This window comes from Oncorhynchus keta, chromosome 14 (genome assembly GCF_023373465.1).
Source record: "Oncorhynchus keta strain PuntledgeMale-10-30-2019 chromosome 14, Oket_V2, whole genome shotgun sequence".
In the NCBI taxonomy this organism is placed as follows: Eukaryota; Metazoa; Chordata; class Actinopteri; order Salmoniformes; family Salmonidae; genus Oncorhynchus; species Oncorhynchus keta.
In genome coordinates this window covers 9,345,371-9,364,848 of record NC_068434.1, presented here as the reverse complement: position 1 = coordinate 9,364,848, position 19,478 = coordinate 9,345,371, and the positions used below count along the sequence as shown (strand labels likewise).

Here is a 19,478-nt window from a genome sequence, read left to right as displayed (position 1 = left end):
GCAGGCAGGCAGGCAGGCAGGCAGGCAGGCAGGCAGGCAGGCAGGCAGGCAGGCAGGCAGGCAGGCAGGCAGGCAGGCAGGCAGGCAGGCAGGCAGGCAGGCAGGCAGGCAGGCAGGCAGGCAGGCAGGCAGGCAGGCAGGCAGGCAGGCAGGCAGGCAGGCAGGCAGGCAGGCAGGCAGGCAGGCAGGCAGGCAGGCAGGCAGGCAGGCAGGCAGGCAGGCAGGCAGGCAGGCAGGCAGGCAGGCAGGCAGGCAGGCAGGCAGGCAGGCAGGCAGGCAGGCAGGCAGGCAGGCAGGCAGGCAGGCAGGCAGGCAGGCAGGCAGGCAGGCAGGCAGGCAGGCAGGCAGGCAGGCAGGCAGGCAGGCAGGCAGGCAGGCAGGCAGGCAGGCAGGCAGGCAGGCAGGCAGGCAGGCAGGCAGGCAGGCAGGCAGGCAGGCAGGCAGACAGACAGACAGACAGACAGACAGACAGACAGACAGACAGACAGACAGACAGACAGACAGACAGTTTCCTTTTCATAATGATCCATTTGGAAATGATTATGTAGGCAATGAGTAGTGCATGTTGGGTTTTTTTAACTGTCAGGGACCAATGGTTTGGTCCCTGGAAAGGAAGAGGCTTGGATGAGAGAGGAGGGGAAGAACGAGCAGAGGGGGAGGAGTGAGAGCAGAGGTGGGGGAACGAGCACGTCTCACTGGACACAGGTGCAGACTTTTGCCCTGTTCGGTGGTCACCACAGTAAGACGAACACCACGGTCACCACGGTAAGACGAACACCACGGTCACCACGGTCACCACGGTAAGACGAACACCAACAGCCCTTCTCATCCTTCCCTCCTCTCTTCATACATGTAATCTATCTCTCACTCTCTTTTTTTACTCCTTCCATCGCATTCCCTCTTTCTCCAATTTTAAAAAAAAATGTAAATATCCCTTTCTGCATTGTGGTAAATATCTCTCCCATCAAGCTTAAGATTTAACAATGAAATATCGATATCTCTATTTTTGTCTTATCGACATGTCTCGCTCTATTTTTCCCCCGTCTCTCTTCCTCCACTTGATGACTAATAGTTACATACTTAGACGGTTCTGTATCGCGTGTAAAACATTAAACCTCAAGGTTGCATTCCTTTCTGGGGAACTCGCAGACATTATCCCACCCATCCATCGACACATGCCTTTCTTCATGTATGTTTCAAACTTTACATTACACCCAGATTAAAGCATGGGACATTTCACTTCCTCTTTGTGCGACCCAGTCCAATGCAAAGTTATTACTCCATAAATAGCACTATGCAAAAGGCTTACGGTCTCATTTTCTAACTGGGATCATGTTCCTTGTTCATCTGACCAAACTCTTCGATTGCAAAGGAGAATGTTTTCAATAAAGTATTGCCGTTATTTTGGGGTCATAAGGTCAACATTCTCTGCACCAGGTGACAGGTAGTTCACCGATTTAAGAACTTGACTTTGTTGTGGGGTCAAAGTGTTGGTCTGCGAGATTAAGAATCTGTAAACACTTGTCTTTACCTTGAGGAGTCTGAGAAGACACAAAAACCATCCTCTATAAATACACAGACATCCTCATGTGCTAAAACCAAATCTTAATCATTAATGACCTAAATTACTCCTGTTTTTGTTAACCAAAATCATCCAAACCTCAGGAGTCACACAAATCCTGCCTCCTCACTTGTTAAGAGGGATTCATAGACACACAACTAATATCTAACATACACTAATAATAGGTGTATATTTTAAGTTCAAAATATTGCACTGAATGAGAGATAATAGCCACAAGTGCAAAGTGTATCTGTCATTGAGCAGACACTATGAACTAATGAACTAACACAGAGTGTGAAGCATATTCACCTTCAGATATACTTTTCTTCTTACACGTTGATTGTCCTTTGTGTGAACATAGCGGCTTACTGGACCCCCAGGAAGAGTAGTTGCTGCCTTGGCTAATGGGGATCCTTAATAAATACCACATCATGCTGTGGGGATCCTTAATAAATACCACATCATGCTGTGGGGATCCTTAATAAATACCACATCATGCTGTGTGGATCCTTAATAAATACCACATCATGCTGTGGGGATCCTTAATAAATACCACATCATGCTGTGGGGATCCTTAATAAATACCACATCATGCTGTGTGGATCCTTAATAAATACCACATCATGCTGTGGGTGATCCTTAATAAATACCACATCATGCTGTGGGGATCCTTAATAAATACCACATCATGCTGTGTGGATCCTTAATAAATACCACATCATGCTGTGGGGATCCTTAATAAATACCACATCATGCTGTGGGGATCCTTAATAAATACCACATCATGCTGTGTCCACACTGTTGTCCCTCTGTCCTATACATCTCTGTCTTGTTGTTGGACAGATGGGAGATAAGGAGGACAGCTCAGGGAGCTTCTCAGAGGAGGCCAAGACAGAGGAGCAGAAGGCCAAGCTCATCCACCCAAAGCCGTCGCTGATATCCCCTGAACTGAAAGCCATGATCCGCATCAGGACCAAGTACCAGGCTCTGAAGAGACGTCGGCTAGACTCAGCCACTGGGCTCTTTGCCTCAGGTAGATCCTCCACGGGCCCCGACCCCAGCTTACCCACCGACCCAGGTATGCCTTCCATGGGCCCCGGCCCACCCACCGCCCCAGAGATCTTCACCTCCAATGTCAAGCAGGCCACCCACAGGAGGAGGAGGAGGAAAGGGTCTCGTGTGCTCTTCCCTAACAACTGTTGCAAAGTCGTCCCCAGTGACAAGGACCGGAGCCGGGCCAAACCTTTCTTTGTCCTCTTCGGTATCATCGTATCACTTCAGGTCAACTCTAAACTTGTCTCTTTCGTGTGTTTTCCACTCCTTTCCCCCCCCCACTCTAACTCAGTCGCTAGTTACCCAACTACAGATATCAATATCCCTTAGGCTTAATGTACAGGCACAGCCACATGATTTGCCTAGTGCTGTATATCCCACGGTTGCCATCATAGCAATAGGATACATTGCTTCTTTTCTTTTCTCTCTCTCTTCTTTTTGTTACCACTAATGGTGTTGAGTTACACTCAAAACAGCCGGAAGGGCTTTTGAAAATGCCAATTATGCTTCAGTTTCGTTGTGGATGAGGATACAGCGGAGTTCTTTTCCAGTTATGTGATTTGTAATACGTCTTCCACTGCTCATCTGTCCTCCTACTAAATGGCATTGAACAGAATAAACAGAATGGAATATTATTACAGTCAATAACACTTAAAAAAATGACTTTCCTTTCCCGTCCTCTCGCAGGTTTACAATGCCATCGAGAACCTGGATGACCATGTGGCACCTTATGACCTGGACGGCCTGGACAAGACGCTGCGCAGGGAAGTGTTTGGCCAGCAAGGGGCGATAGACGAGCTGATGGAGCACCTCCAGGGCTACCTGTCCACCTACGCTCACTCCCAGCCCCTGGCCCTGGCCCTGCACGGCCCCAGCGGCGTGGGCAAGAGTCACCTGGGTCGCCTGCTGGTCCGCCACTTCCGCTCGGTGCTGGGAGAAGACCTGGTGGTGCAGTACTTCACCCGACACCACTGCCCCGTACCAGGTGATGTGGGCCAGTGCGCCCGAGAGTTGTCCCTCTGGGTGGAGGAGATAGTGGAGCATGCCGAGGCTCAGGAGAAGATCCCTGTCTTTGTGCTAGACGAGGTGGAGTTGATGCCGGCTCCTTTGCTGGACGTGCTGCAAGGCCTGCTTCAACCCAACCAGACCAACGAGCATCTGAACGTCATCTATGTCCTCCTCAGTAGTCTGGGGCAGGAGGAGATCACCAGACACATACTGCAGAATGTCTCCTGCACTGCGAAGCCAGCCAGAGCTCTTCTGCGGCATACCTTGGCAGAGCATCACCCTTTGTGGGCAGAGGCAGGGTTGGATATCGTGTCCCTGACGCTTCTTGAAAAAAGCCATGTGATGGAGTGTTTGCTGGAGGAAATGACACGAGAGGGGTTTTACCCCGACCACGGGCACATCGAGCGGCTGGCGGAGGAACTGTCCTATTTCACCACCATGGGTCACCAGTACTCACAAAATGGCTGCAAACAAGTGGTGGCCAGAGTCAACCTTTTGTGAGAACATCCACAGAGTGACAATAAACATGGTGTCTGATAGACGGTTGGCTGAAACCAATTAAATCTCATTTGTACAACTTCATTCCTTCCTTACTTACCTGCTACTCTGTGAAAGAGTGTCACGGTTTTCTCTGTTTGCCCACTTTACCCAAGGATCTGTTTGTGGATTGGATGGCATAACTACCATTTGTTTTAGCTGGCATCCCGTGGATGTCACCTTGGAGTTTCAGCATGCTAGTCTAGCATAGAAGCTGGTCTCCAGTTCACCTCAGCGGTTGCTCTGGTCCCTCTGAATGATGTTCCAGCTCTGGGTACAGTTGCTCTGTGTAGCTTAAAGAAAACACCAGGGTGGAGAAGAGTCTCATCTGTTCAAACTGAAGAAGAAAAAAAAAACACACAAAAAAAAAAATAACAACTCTCCTTTGATTACTAAATGGCCTTGAGACAAACGCCAACGAGCCAGACTGAGGCAGTCAGGCAAAGAGAAGAGCCTAATGACGTTGAACTCCATGAACTTGTTTGTGCTCATTAAGACGAGGCGTCGCGACATCGTTCCAAAACTCTAGGAGCAACTATCTTTTTGTTTTTACTTTTCAAAACCACATGCGCGTCTAGGCACGTCCTTCTATCCACCATATCCAATAATACCCAGATAGATATTGTTTTCTACCATTGAGCTCTCATGAATTCCTACCATCTTGAACGATCTTGGGTTCAAAGCATTCGAACCATATGAAATTGTATGTCCTATTCCGTGTGCACTCTTCTTGAAAAATAAACCAAAGGTTTACCAATTGTAGTTGAATATTGATGGTTTGCACTGTGTCTCCTTTTAGAGTTAGTGAACTATGAGAACAGGGTCCTACTAATGTGATTATGTATATCTCTAAAGCACTTTTTGCGTCTCAAAACAAAAGTGAACTGCTTGAACTTCAAAAGTGCTCCCCTGGTGTTCATCTCTTCAAAAATATAGTGATAACAAGGACACAGACAGACAGACAGACAGACAGACAGACAGACAGACAGACAGACAGACAGACAGACAGACAGACAGACAGACAGGTTTAACAGACAGACAGACAGTAGAGATAGATCGGCTTGCCTGACAGACAGACAGACAGACAGACAGACAGACAGACAGAGGAGATGGATCAGACAGACAGACAGACAGACAGACAGACAGACAGACAGACAGAGGAGATGGATCGCTTGCCAGACAGACAGACAGACAGAGACAGAGATGGATCGCTTGCCAGACAGACAGAAAACAGACAGACAGACAGACAGACAGACAGACAGACAGACAGACAGACAGACAGACAGACAGACAGACAGACAGACAGACAGACAGACAGACAGACAGACAGATAGACAGAGGAGATGGATCGCTTGCCAGACAGACAGACAGACAGACAGACAGACAGACAGACAGACAGACAGACAGACAGACAGACAGACAGACAGACAGACAGACAGACAGACAGACAGACAGTGGAGATGGCTTACCTTAGCTTGATACGGACGTATGGACAGACGAGATGAGATGGCTTACCTTAGCAACAGTCATCGAAATTGTTAAAAGGTTTTAAAAACAATTCTAGTTGGACAATGGATGAAGATACTCCAAACATGTAGAATTGTTATAATCCATTAGATATTGACTGAATTACATAAAACATGTAACTGGCACGGACAAATAATAAATTGAGTTCAGGGATTTTGGTGCGAATTCAAGTATTTCATTTATTGTCAAATTTCGCTTTTTTTTCTTAGAAAGCACTAATATATACATTCTTATTGTAGCAGGTATTTTTTGTATATTTTGTGTCAAAACAAAGTCAATTATATGTGTCTCATTTGAATAAATACTAATAAATATGAATAAATTAGCATAAAGGGGTGAAACAGACCTGCAACCACCAAACACTTGCTTTGTCTACCCTACATGCACTCGCCTGGCCTGTCTAGACTGCCTCATTTATTACTGTGTGTCAATAGCAGGATACCCTCGGAATAAAAATAAACAGCTTGGGCTCTAGATTACACCTCTATACATACGTTACATTGTTTTCCAGATCAGACATAATACCACTGTAATCAGTGTTCAGATTTTGGAAGTTGCTTTCATTTCACCATGTCTAATTTGTAAACTGTTCAGCTTCATTAAATTATTACTTTTTTTCAATTCCACAAAAAAAAAAATATATATATACACCCATCAACATAAAGGTAACCTTCTCTTTTTTTTTGGTTCAGACTATGTGTTAAATCACGAAGCTTTCCCATTTCAGCCATTACCTGGTTGTGTTTGACAGGTCATTACAAACATTGGTGGTAACGTTAATAACGTGGGGGACTACAGGCACAAGCAAGAGTATGAAAGAGTCGCAGGAGTAAAATGAATGCAATCAAATCCAGTGAGATTTGCGTGACAAGTGGAATTTGCACCCCTCAGACACAGAGAAATAGATAGCTGTAAGAGACAGATCCTCGGGTGGGAGGGTCATTCGCGTTGCTACTTGACTTGCCTGATGATTTGATTGCGTGCAGTGAACCAGAGCAGACAGTGGGAACACCTTAGGATCAAACAGGGGGGAAAAAAAACATTCCTTAAACCTTTCTGATTTTGTGGTCGAAGCCGGGCTGAGAATGCATGCCGGTAAAGGTGAAGAGTACACCAGTATTATCACAACATCACACTCAGTGGAGGTTCTAGCTTGTATGGCTCCCTGGGCGAACCCTCCCTTCAGCACTTCACCATTCTGCACTAACTGCCATTTTTAATTTAGACAATTGGTAACAACAACACAAATGAATAATCATAACATTTAAAACTACATTAATATCAAAATACATACAAAAACAAGACTCATATATGTCAGAAAGAAGTAACAAAGTCAATTAGAAACAAATTTGTGGTGATTTGGCACTCGATCGTCAATACATTACCCTTCCCCCAACACTGTCAACCAAGAGTCAAGCCTAAACCGATTCACCTTTGTGGTCTGCAGACTGGTTTTATATTATTCTTAACGAGTTCACACAAACCAGAAGAAAATGCAACAAAAATGTCTGTGAAACTATATATTCACAGTATTATGAATGAATTGTGGTTTATTTGGTAGCATTTCGTAGTGTGACTGATTTTACTAATTGCATTAGTACTGTACAAAGTCAGAGGTGCTCTATTTGATAGATTCCCCCGCTCCCCCTACCTCGGGCTTCCAGTGTGGAGACCTGAGTTTAACCTACCTCCGCCCCCCTACCTCGGGCTTCCAGTGGGGAGACCTGAGTTTAACCTACCTCCGCCCCCCTACCTCGGGCTTCCAGTGTGGAGACCTGAGTTTAACCTACCTCCGGCCCCCTACCTCGGGCCTCCAGTGGGGAGACCTGAGTTTAACCTACCTCCGCCCCCCTACCTCGGGCCTCCAGTGTGGAGACCTGAGTTTAACCTACCTCCGCCCCCCTACCTCGGGCCTCCAGTGTGGAGACCTGAGTTTAACCTACCTCCGCCCCCCTACCTCGGGCCTCCAGTGTGGAGACCTGAGTTTAACCTACCTCCGCCCCCCTACCTCGGGCTTCCAGTGTGGAGACCTGAGTTTAACCTACCTCCGCCCCCCTACCTCGGGCCTCCAGTGTGGAGACCTGAGTTTAACCTACCTCCGCTCCCCTACCTCGGGCCTCCAGTGTGGAGACCTGAGTTTAACCTACCTCCGCTCCCCTACCTCGGGCTTCCAGTGTGGAGACCTGAGTTTAACCTACCTCCGCCCCCCTACCTCGGGCTTCCAGTGGGGAGACCTGAGTTTAACCTACCTCCGCCCCCCTACCTCGGGCTTCCAGTTTGGAGACCTGAGTTTAACCTACCTCCGCCCCCCTACCTCGGGCTTCCAGTGGGGAGACCTGAGTTTAACCTACCTCCGCCCCCCTACCTCGGGCTTCCAGTTTGGAGACCTGAGTTTAACCTACCTCCGCCCCCCTACCTCGGGCTTCCAGTGTGGGGACCTGAGTTTAACCTATCTCCGCCCCCCTACCTTGGGCTTCCAGTGGGGAGACCTGAGTTTAACCTACCTCCGCCCCCCTACCTTGGGCTTCCAGTGTGGAGACCTGAGTTTAACCTACCTCCGCCCCCCTACCTCGGGCTTCCAGTGGGGAGACCTGAGGTCAACCTACCTCCGCCCCCCTACCTCGGGCTTCCAGTGGGGAGACCTGAGTTTAACCTACCTCTGCCCCCCTACCTCGGGCTTCCAGTGGGGAGACCTGAGGTCAACCTACCCCCCCATCTCATACTTCTGAGTGGGAGACCTTCCCATGTAGTAGCCTGCCTAGCTCACAAACTAGAATCAGGACGCCCACTCCGACAAGGTTAATTGACCCACTGTCCCACACGGTGACATGATATCATTGACGTGACGAGCAAATGAGCGATAGAAAACCGATCACTCAAATGTTACCATTCAGATTTTTTTTGTGCGGGTGCCCATGCTGCCTATACCTAAATCTGCCACTGATCACACCCCATAGTGATTTAATCAGTTTACTATATGCAATACCAGTCAATAGTTTGGACACACCTACTCATTCAAGGGTTTTTCTTTATTTGTACTATTTTCTACATGGTAGAATAATAGTGAAGACATCAAAACTATGAAATAACATATGGAATCATGTAGTAACCCAAAAAGTGTTAACAAATCAAAATATATTTATTCAAAGTAGCCACCCTTTGCCTTAATGACAGCTTTGCACACTCTTGGCATTCTCTCAACCAGCTTCATGTGGTAGATACCAGTAATGCATTCCAATTAACACGTGTGCCTTGTTAAAAAGTGGAATTTCTTTCCTTTTTAATGCTTTTGAGCCAATCAGTTGTGTTGTGACAAGGTAGGGGGGAGGGTTCCAACCGCCGTGTCTTTCTGAGACGCAGAGTTCCCACCATGGTTCCCACCATGAAGCATGGAAGAGGAAGTGTGATGGTGTGGGGGTGATTTGCCGGTTACTCTGTCTGTGACTTATTAAAAAATTAACCAGCATGGCAACCACAGCATTCTGCAGCAATACTTCATCCCATCTGGTTTGCACTTAATGGGACTATCATTTGTTTTTCAACAGGACAATGACAAAACACACCTCCAGGCTGTGTAATGGCTATTTGACCAAGAAAGAGAATGATGGAGTGTTTCATCTGATGACCTGGCCTCCACAATCACCCGACCTCAACACAATTGAGGTTGTTTGGGATGAGTTGGACCGCAGAGTGAAGGAAAAGCAGCCAACAAGTGCTCAGCACATGTGGGAACTCCTTCAAGACTATTGAAAAAGCATTCCAGGTGAAGCTGGTTGAGAGAATGCCAAGAGTGTGTAAAGCTGTCATCAAGGGAAAAGGTGGCTTCTTTGAAGAATCTAAAATCTCAAATATATTTGAATTTCTTTAACAATGTTTTTGGTTTCTACATGATTCCATTTGAGTTATTTCATAGTTTTGATGTCTTCACAATTTTTCTACAATGTAGAAAATAGTACAGATAAAGAAAAAACCTTGAGTGGGTGTGTCCAAACGTTGGACTGGGACTGTACATATTTCAGTTGCAAATCTTTTTTTTGCAAATCTTTTTGCATTTTTTTTTTTAGAAATTATTGTTGCAGTCAAATGGAGGCAACTCAGCCATAAGTCTCCACACTATGTTACCACAGTATCTTCCATTTCCAGTCCATGTGTAATGATTTAAGTACAAACAGAGAGTAAAATAGAGGAAATGTGGAAAACCTGAACATTTCAATGGACAAAATTATAAGGGCTGGGGTTCTGAGAGCCTAAAAATGGAACCCAGAGTAGTTCCCTAGCAACTTCAGTTGGTATGGCAATAGATCAGTTATCTTAAGAGGGTGGCTGCGGGGATAGAGCACCCCCCCCAAAAGCAAACAAAACAAAGCAAGTGTAAATAGGCCAGACCACAAATGTTAATAACATGTAAACATCCTGCCTTCCAAGAGCAAACATCTACAGTTCAGGACCTTTATTTTCCTAACGCTTTCCTACTTGATATCCTACTTGATTTTCTACTTGTTTTTCCAAATTCATTGTTCCTTTAATAAAGGGGTCAATCAGAATGATTGAAGAAATCACGATGTATGAATCTTCTTCATACAAGTATAATTATTATTATTATTATTTGACCCTGCTGGTCATCTATGAACAGTTGAACGTCTTGGCCATGTTCTGTTATAATCTCCACCCGGCACAGCCAGAAGAGGACTAGCCACCCCTCAGAGCCTGGTTCCTCTCTAGGTTTCTTTCCTAGGTTCTGGCCTTTCTAGGGGTTTTTTCCCTAGACTGAGTTTCTGTACAGCACTTTGTGACATCAGCTGATGTAAGAAGGGCTTTATAAATACATTTGATTGACTGATTATAAAACGTAAAACATCTTATTAATTATAACAGCTTCTTATCACATAATTTATATCAACCTCTGAGTCACCTCACCATTGGAATGCAGGTTAGGGTGTTTTTGCCTGTCTAAATATAGTTTAGGCGGGTTACCTGGCTGCAGGCGAACAGGCTACGCCCATTGTTCAACTACTTAAATACATTCTGTGGAAGACTATCAAGAGGAAAGGCACTAAGTGCAGAAAGAGATAAAGAGGGAGTCAGAGACATAAGGTGAAATACAAGGAGGTTTAACTGAAATGTATAGAGATAATAATATAATCAACTGAGTCAAACTTCAGAGAAACGGGGTAAAACACAGTTTTACTTGAGAGAGTGATTGATTTTATTGCCGGAGAAAAAACAAGCGAGAGAGAGAGGACAGGCAGAGCAAAATCCGCCAGGCAAAGACAGAAGAGACCAACTCTACAAGAGAGACCCGCTCTCGCTTCACAATGTGTGCCTCCAGTTCAGAGAGCCAAGCTACTTCCTGGCAAAGTGTTCCCGTCGGGCCCTTAGGAGCCCCTGCTGCAGCTGGGGGGACATACCGGCCGGCGTCTCTCCGGCCCCGAGGACGCAGGCCAACCAGGGTGCTCTACCCTCCCCTGGTGAGAAGAGTCCTGCCCCGGGAAGAGCCTGACTCCGCACGCCGTTGGCTGCTGCTCCTCTCGGCTCTGCTCTTTCTACAGATCTACACAGAGGAGTCATCCTGCGGCCCGCCTGAGCTCCAGCTGCACACCCCGGAGACCTCCCCGTCCCCAAGCTTCCCCCAGGAGGGAGAGGGGATCACGGACATTGCCAGGCTGTGGGGAGGGCCCGAACATGGATCAGCCCTTGAGGCTACAGTAGAGTGTTCAGTGTGACTGTGGAGTCAGTTCTGGGTTGACTTGGCCTTCAGCAACTAAGACAGAGGAAGTTTCTCTCACTCATACAATTTGCTCATTGAGCAGGATAAATCCAGCTGTTTCTCGTCTGGGGCTGCAGCATTGACTCAGGGAGGTAATTTGATCCCCTCTCTTCGTCATCAGCCAATCAACACAGGGGAAAAAATATCCTGAGTTGGTTTAGGAAAAGGGGAAGAGCTAGCTGTTGATGACTCATCCGCGTCAGAGGTAACCCCTCTCTGCCCCCAGAGAGAGAGAGAGAGAGAGAGTGAAAACATTGCCAGTCAGTCTCAGTCTCTCCACTGCGTGTTGCAGATGAACATGCGTGTGCTCACTGCTCACAGGCACCATGACGCTCACTTACAGACACTTTCACCGGTGGTTGTGATGATTCGCTTTCCTGGACATCTGGATGTCTGAGGAAATGTCGTTTTTTTTATCCTTACAACCTTATTTACTCGTGTAAATGTTGAATGTAATAGTTATGAATTTTGAACGTAATATTGTTGTTGTGATTTTCTTGAGTGGAGTTAATGATTAATTCTATGAATTTGATTTTGATATCTTATTAAAAAGATCAAGAAAAACCTTTGATGAGCTTGTCCCTCTCTGATATAAGAGAGCAAATGAGACATGAAACAATCAAATAACAAAACATACCTATACACACTGATAATCAAACACACACACACGCACACACACACACACCTCAGCACTGACACTTACACTGCAAACCCACACACTGACACAGAAACACACACACACATTCCACAGCACTGACACTTACACTGCAAACCCACACACTGACACAGAAACACACACACACACACACACACACACACACACACACACACACACACACACACACCCTGGGACTAATTCGGAAATTAAACCGAAAATCGGTTTAATTACCGTCCCAAATGGCACCTTACTCCCAATATAGTGCACTACTTTAGACCCTATTCCCAATTATAATGCACTACTTTAGACCTGAGCTCTGGTAACAAGTAGTGCAGTATATAGGGAATAGGGCACCATTTGGGATATAGCAGAAAGAGGAGTGATTCAGAAAGAGAGCAGGAACGTTGAAGAATCATTCCAGTGTCATGGTAGAGCATTGGGGGAACCAGTACCAACCAGTACCAACCAGTACCAACCAGAACCAACCAGTACCAACCAGAACCAACCAGTACCAACCAGTACCAACCAGAACCAACCAGTACCAACCAGTACCAACCAGTACCAACCAGAACCAACCAGAACCAACCAGTACCAACCAGAACCAACCAGTACCAACCAGTACCAAACAGTACCAACCAGAACCAACCAGAACCAACCAGTACCAACCAGAACCAACCAGTACCAACCAGTACCAAACAGTACCAAGCAGTACCAACCAGTACCAACCAGAACCAACCAGTACCAACCAGAACCAAACAGAACCAACCAGTACCAACCAGAACCAACCAGTACCAACCAGTACCAACCAGAACCAACCAGTACCAAACAGTACCAACCAGTACCAACCAGTACCAACCAGAACCAACCAGTACCAAACAGTACCAACCAGAACCAACCAGTACCAACCAGTACCAATCAGTACCAACCAGAACCAACCAGTACCAACCAGTACCAACCAGAACCAACCAGTACCAACCAGTACCAAACAGTACCAACCAGAACCAACCAGTACCAACCAGAACCAACCAGTACCAACCAGTACCAAACAGTACCAACCAGTACCAACCAGTACCAACCAGAACCAACCAGTACCAACCAGTACCAACCAGAACCAACCAGTACCAAACAGTACCAACCAGTACCAAACAGTACCAACCAGTACCAACCAGTACCAACCAGGCCATATATGGCCTTATACAGTATATCAAAGAACCATAAGGCCATATACTGTATGGCCTTATATATCAAAGAACAGGCTATATATACATCTCACAACCCCATTCAAAAAATGTCAGAATGTATTCCAGAATATTTTTTTTTTACATTTCATATATTTTAAAACAATACATAAATCTCACATGTAGTGGTACGTTATTTTGTAATTGCATTTAGTGTTTGGCGGCCTTGTGTCTACTTTGTTGTTTCTTGTGTCTACTGTAGATGATTCTTGCCATCTTATTTTGAGATTCGATTGAAATGGAGTAGGCCAGAGGTTCCCAAACTTTTTATAGTTCTCTATCTCTTCAAACATTCAACCTCCAGCTGCATACCTCCTCTAACACCAGGGTCAGATCATTCTCAAATGATGTTTTTTGCTATCAATGTAAGCCTGCCACACAAACACTATACGATACATTTATTAAACATAAGAATGAGTGTGAGTTGACACAACCCGGCTCGTGGGAAGTGACAAAGAGCTCATATAGGACCAGGGCACAAATAATAATAATAATAATGATAATAATAATAAATCATTTTGCTCTTTATTTTACATACAAAACATTATTTGTTCATGCTTGAAAGGATGCACATATCTCTGCAATGTTGGGTTGTATTGGAGAGAGTCTCAGTCTTAAAACATTTTCCACACACTGATGGTAAATCTACAGGTTATGGTCTTATGGACAATTTTTTGCTTCGCTGTGCTGCTCCCCAGATTGCAGTTCCACTGAGATACATATTTAATTGGTCACTGGAAAAGGGGTTGTTTGCAAATGTATGGAAGCATGCAAAACTGTGTCCTATTCCGAAAGACTGCAAAGAACCCATTACTCCTGCCAATAGTCGACCAATTAGTCTACTCCCTACACTCAGTAAGATATTGGAGGGTATTGTGAGTAGACAAATGTGGGAGTATATGGAAAAGAATGATCTGATTACAGCCAATCAGCATGCTTATCGCAAAAACCATTCCACTACCACTGCATTGGTTGACATGACTGACCAGTGGCTCAATGCTATGGATAATGGCAGGTTTGTAGGTGTACTATTTTTAGATTTCAGTGCAGCATTTGATTTAGTGGATCATGAAATTATTTTGACAAAATTAATGCATTATGGTTTTAAGGAGGCAGCATTAAATTGGGTACAGTCATATCTAACTGACAGGAAACAGTCCACCTATATCAATGGTTCATTTTCTTCCGCTAATGTGTTAAACTGTGGAATACCGCAGGGCAGCTGCCTCGGGCCACTTCTCTACTTAATATACACCAACGACCTTCCCTATGCCTTGGTTGAAACTCAAGCTACTATATTTGCAGATGCTACTACAATTTATGCAGCAAGACAATCGGTTCAACAGGTACAGCAAGCTTTGCAAGGAGATTTGGAGATTATCAGGAAATGGGTTTGCCAAAACAAACTTGCTCAAGAAAACCAAAGTTATGTTGGTCTGTTCAACTAGGAAAAGGCCAAAACAGCATGGGATACAATTAAGTACGGGAGGAGTACAAATTGAAGAAGTGGCAGAAACCAAACTACTGGGAGTGCAGCTAGACAACTGTTTATCATGGTCGTCTCAAATAACTAATCTATGTCAAAAAAAATATTAAAACAGCATGCATAATCAGAAGGATAGCTAAATATTTACCAGGGAAAATCCTTCAGCAAATAACACAGGCATTGGTTGAGAGTCAAGTGAACTATTGTTCGGTGGTCTGGGGAAATGCATCATCTAGTGAAATTATGAGGCTGCAGAATGCACAGAATAAAGCAGCAAGGATTGTTTTAAGGTGGAGATATGGTTCTTCTGTTGCAGTCATGGGTTGTTTTAAGGTGGAGATATGGTCCTTCTGTTGCAGTCATGGGTTGTTTTAAGGTGGAGATATGGTTCTTCTGTTGCAGTCATGGGTTGTTTTAAGGTGGAGATATGGTTCTTCTGTTGTAGTCATGGGTTGTTTTAAGGTGGAGATATGGTTCTTCTGTTGTAGTCATGGGTTGTTTTAAGGTGGAGATATGGTTCTTCTGTTGTAGTCATGGGTTGTTTTAAGGTGGAGATATGGTTCTTCTGTTGCAGTCATGGGTTGTTTTAAGGTGGAGATATGGTTCTTCTGTTGCAGTCATGGGTTGTTTTAAGGTGGAGATATGGTTCTTCTGTTGCAGTCATGGGTTGTTTTAAGGTGGAGATATGGTTCTTCTGTTGTAGTCATGGGTTGTTTTAAGGTGGAGATATGGTTCTTCTGTTGTAGTCATGGGTTGTTTTAAGGTGGAGATATGGTTCTTCTGTTGCAGTCATGGGTTGTTTTAAGGTGGAGATATGGTTCTTCTGTTGCAGTCATGGGTTGTTTTAAGGTGGAGATATGGTTCTTCTGTTGCAGTCATGCGCAGTGTTCTTGGTTGGTCATCAATCAACAAGATAATTGAAAAAAACATGCTTATCTTATTTTATAATATACATAATTTAAAACGGCCAAGTTCTATTCACAATGGTATTCAGTTGGTAAGAGACAGACATTCTGTAAATACTAGGAATAGATTGTCCACCATCTATGCGTTATCAAGACAGAAAAAATAATTGGGCAAAAGAACATTTCGATTTAGAGCAATAAAGACATTGACTAAATTAACTGAGCAAACTTGAAACCTTTCAATATATACGTTTAAACATTATTTTAAAACAATTTAAATATAGTATATAGAAATGTTGTGGGACTATAGTAGATGAAGAATCAATATTTTTTTAGATTGAGTATTTATTGGGTCATTATGCTAGTGTATTATGTATGTTTGTAATAGTGTGTTATATGTGAAAGTGTGTTTGTATTATAAATTGTATTTTAATGTTAAGGACTCTTGGAAGATTAGTCCAAATGGGGACTAAAAGAGATCCTAATAAAATAAAATCAACACACAGTCTGTGCCTGTCTTTAGTTTTCATGCAAGTGAGGGCAGAGAATCCACTCTCACATACTGTTGAAGTTGGAAGTTTACATACACCTTAGCCAAATACATTTCAACTCAGTTTTTCACAATTCCTGACATTTAATCGGAGTAAAAATTCCCTGTCAGAATAATAGTAGAGAGAATGATTTATTTCAGCTTTTATTTCGTTCATAACATTCCCAGTGGGTCAGAAGTTTACATCCACTCAATTAGTAGTTGGTAGCATTGCCTTTAAATTGTTTAACTTGGGTCAAATGTTTAGGGTAGCCTTCCACAAGCTTCACACAATAAGTTGGGTGAATTTTGGCCCATTCCTCCTGACAGAGCTGGTGTAACTGAGTCAGGTTTGTAGGACTCCTTGCTCACACAAGCTTTTTCAGCTTTTACAGATTTTCTATAGGATTGAGGTCAGGACTTTGTGATGGCCACTCCAACACCTTGACTTTGTTGTCCTTAAGCCATTTTGCCACAACTTTGGAAGTATGCTTGGAGTCATTGTCCATTTGGAAGACCCATTTGCGACCAAGCTTTAACTTCCTGACTGATGTCTTGAGATGTTGCTTCAATATATCCACATCATTTTCCTTCCTCATGACGCCATCTATTTTGTGAAGTGCACCAGTCCCTCCTGCAGCAAAGCACCCCCACAACATGATGCTGCCACCCCCGTGCTTCACGGTTGGGATGGTGTTCTTCGGCCTGCAAGCCTCCCCCTTTTTCCTCCAAACATAACGATGGTCATTATGGCCAAACAGTTCTATTTTTGTGCCATCAGACGAGAGGATATTTCTCCAAAAAGTACAATCATTGTCCCCATGTGCAGTTCCAAACTGTAGTCTGGCTTTTTTTAATGGCGGTTTTGGACAGTGGCTTCTTCCTTTCTGAGTGGCCTTTCAGGTTATGTCGATATAGGACTCGTTCTACTGTGGATATAGATACTTTTGTACCTGTTTCCTCCAGCATCTTCACAAGGTCTTTTGCTGTTATTCTGGGATTGATTTGCAATTTTCACACCAAAGCACCATCTCTTCCTGAGCGGCATGACGGCTGCGTGGCCCCATGGTGTTTAAACTTGCGTACTATAGTTTATACAGATGAACGTGGTACCTTGAGGCGTTTGGAAATTGCTCCCAAGGATGAACCAAACCTGTGGAGGTCTACCATTTTTTTTCTGAGGTCTTGGCTGATTTCCCCATGATGTCAAGTAAAGGCACTGAGTTTGAAGGTAGGCCTTGAAATACATCCACAGGTACACCTCCAATTGACTCAAATTATGTCAATTAGCCTATCAGAAGCTTCTAAAGCCATGACATCATTTTCTGGAATATTCCAAGCTGTTTAAAGGCACAGTCAACTTAGTGTATGTAAACTTCTGACCCACTGGAATTGTGATACAGTGAGTTATAAGTGAAATTATCTGTCTGTAAACAATTGTTGGAAAAATTACTTGTCTCCTCTAAACAGTTGATGTTGAGATGTGTTTGTTACTTGAACTCTGTGAAGCATTCATTGGGGCTGCAATTTCTGAGGCTTGTAACTCTAAAGAACTTATCCTCTGCAACAGAGGTAACTCCGTGTCTTCATATCCTGTTTCGGTCCTCATGAGAGCCAGTTTCATCACAGCGCTTGATGGTTTTTGCAATTGCAATTGAAGAAACTTTCAAAGTTCTTGACATTTTCCGTATTGACTGACCTTCATGTCTAGAAGTAATGATGTATTGTCGTTTCTCTTTGCTTATTTGAGCTGTTCTTGCCATAATATGGACTTGGTCTTTTACCAAATAGGGCTATCCTCTGTAAACCACCCCTACCTTGTCACAACAAAACGGATTGGCTCAAACACATTAAGAAGAAAAGAAATTCCACTATATAACAAGGCACACCTGTTAATTGAAATACATTCCAGGTGACTACCTCATGAAGCTGGTTGAGAGAATGCCAAGAGAGTGCAAAGCTGTCATCGAGGCAAAGAGTGGCTACTTTGAAGAAATATAATTAGATTTGTTTCACACTTTTTTGGTTACTACATGATTCCATATGTGTTATTTCATAGTTTTGATGTCTTCACTATTATTCTACAATGTAGAAAATAGTGTGTCCAAACTTTTGACTGGTACTGTATACGTGACATATATGTACCTATAAATCACATCATTAATACACATATATTACTTTTCAGTATGGGACCAACCAGTACCAACCAGTATTAATCAGTACCCTACATTCCTTTGCGCAACAACCTGAGAACTACCTGAGCTCATACAGTATGACTCTTTCAACACGCCCTGCAAAACGAGCCAGGATCACCCACCCACCCACCCACGCACACTGTACACTAATCACACTGCAAATAAAAGTGGCATCGATGAGGTCATTGTGTTTACACATAATATATACACTAAGACACTAGGTCACCTTTACAAGCGTGACACAATCTATCAACTCTCATGTCCTAATATGTCCACCTTCCTGTCAGACAGAGTGTCACACACTCCACCCTCAGTGACTCTGACATCGGGTCTGTGACATTGCCTGCAAGTGCTCCTCTCTCACTTGTCATTGCACTGTAATCCTCTCAACAGGTGTCCTCTTCTAAATAGGGTTGCAAAAAAATACTCCCCCCCCCCAAAAAAAAATCCTTATTGGAGGATTCTGGATTTCCTGCTGATTCCACCTTGATTCCAGTAATCTTGGGAATTAGATAATATATATATAATATAATAATATATTATAATATATAATAATATATGCCATTTAGCAGACGCTTTTATCCAAAGCGACTTACAGTCATGTGTGCATACATTCTACGTATGGGTGGTCCCGGGAATCGAACCCACTACCCTGGCGTTACTAGCGCCATGCTCTACCAACTGTGCCACAGAAGGTGAAAGTTCCAGGAGTTTTTCAACCCTAGTTCTAAATGAAATATCATAAAGATCTGGTTCACAGCTTCAATACGGGCTCGGGGTTAACGTTACCGTCATCATTAACATCTCAGTCATCTACTTCATGGCTCAGTGCATTGTTTGTGTATTTACTCCATGGCAACGGTGTACCTTCGCCTGTAGCATTGGGATGACTGCAGGACAAGTAGTGATTGCGTATCAGTGCGGCTCGAATCAATCAAATTGGTGACAAAAGACACTGAAGTGAGACACTGCATTCCCAGGTAATAATGGCATCTTAGGAGGAACAGACCAAGA

At 44.1% G+C, this 19,478-nt stretch overlaps 2 protein-coding genes across 2 annotated transcripts; both read left to right on the top strand.

The window, feature by feature from the left end:
• The first annotated feature begins 704 nt into the window (after positions 1-704).
• Positions 705-4,927, top strand: tor4ab (torsin family 4, member Ab). The gene is made up of 3 exons (XM_035759974.1): positions 705-800; positions 2,405-2,842; positions 3,302-4,927. Exons 2-3 carry the CDS (start codon positions 2,405-2,407, stop codon positions 4,121-4,123), a joined length of 1,260 nt encoding a protein of 419 aa, XP_035615867.1. The 5' UTR covers positions 705-800; the 3' UTR covers positions 4,124-4,927.
• A 5,797-nt stretch (positions 4,928-10,724) lies between these two features.
• On the top strand, positions 10,725-12,211 carry LOC118373759 (radiation-inducible immediate-early gene IEX-1-like). The gene has a single exon (XM_035759980.2). It carries the CDS (start codon positions 11,002-11,004, stop codon positions 11,407-11,409), a length of 408 nt encoding a protein of 135 aa, XP_035615873.1. The 5' UTR covers positions 10,725-11,001; the 3' UTR covers positions 11,410-12,211.
• Positions 12,212-19,478: the final 7,267 nt, after the last annotated feature.